General features: G+C 33.4%; 1 protein-coding gene across 1 annotated transcript; it reads right to left on the minus strand.

The window, feature by feature from the left end:
* Nucleotides 1–92: 92 nt before the first annotated feature.
* Tsp_15727 (conserved hypothetical protein) lies at nucleotides 93–800 on the minus strand (the record flags this gene model as incomplete). The annotated part of the gene is made up of 3 exons (XM_003368869.1): nucleotides 93–319; nucleotides 577–600; nucleotides 703–800. Coding segments are annotated over 3 exons (349 nt in total), but the record flags the coding sequence as incomplete, so codon positions are not given.
* Nucleotides 801–932: the final 132 nt, after the last annotated feature.

The raw sequence follows: 932 nt of genomic DNA on the forward strand, positions 1-932 counted from the left end.
AATGCAAGCCCGCCGTGCAGGGCTCTTGTTGGTAGTCTATCTAATAAAATGTATTTTCTTAGACGAGTGCTTCTTATGACTTCAAAATTGACATGGTAAGGTGTGTCAATTGCACAAAATTTGTTTCCAGGATCACTAATTAACCACTGAGAAACATCACTATCAAGAGAACTTGCATGACCATTAACATCAATGGGACTTGCCACTAATTTTATATTTCTGCCCAAAATACGACAATCACTTTTCAATGTTTTATCTCTTGTTGTCCAAACTTTGATGCTTGTCTTTAATTTCTTCACAAGTACTCTTCTGTAAATCTCTGTAATTAGTTTTTTTGAAATTCACATTAAATTCAGAGTAAATTGCAACAAGAGATGTGCAATTTATCCATTCAAATTCATATGATGAGATTATTCTAAAAATGCACGCCTTACAACTGTAAAAATGCATTCTATTCGTTGCGTCGAGTGAAACAGCGTTTTTCAAAATCATTCTATATTTCTGTAAAAAAAATTCTTCATTTTATTTTCTCTCTGAATGAAATTATTATTATGACTATAATTTCAACAAACTTACTTCTGTTTGCCGCATATACTACTACTGTAAAATAAAAAATGAATTATGAAAGCAGATTTATTTTATCAGAGCAAAATTTTGCCAGATGTTTCTTCTGAAAATTTAGCAGTAACACATATAACTTACCATATTTTGATTTTTCACCCTTACTATATATTGTCACTTTCACTCCTGGAGCAGCTGCTGTTGAAATTTGCCGGGTCAAGGTAAGCGTAGGTGTTAATCTCGATTCACCATTAACCAATTTTTTTCAGATTAGGTCGACCTGGGATCATCCGGTATAATAGTTGTTATTTGTCATCGGAGTTGCTACTTCTCAAGGGCCAATTGCCTAGAAATTGCCTGGCATGTTTACC

The sequence above is a fragment of the Trichinella spiralis genome (assembly GCF_000181795.1).
Source record: "Trichinella spiralis strain ISS 195 chromosome Unknown Scfld1747, whole genome shotgun sequence".
Lineage (NCBI taxonomy): Eukaryota > Metazoa > Nematoda > Enoplea > Trichinellida > Trichinellidae > Trichinella > Trichinella spiralis.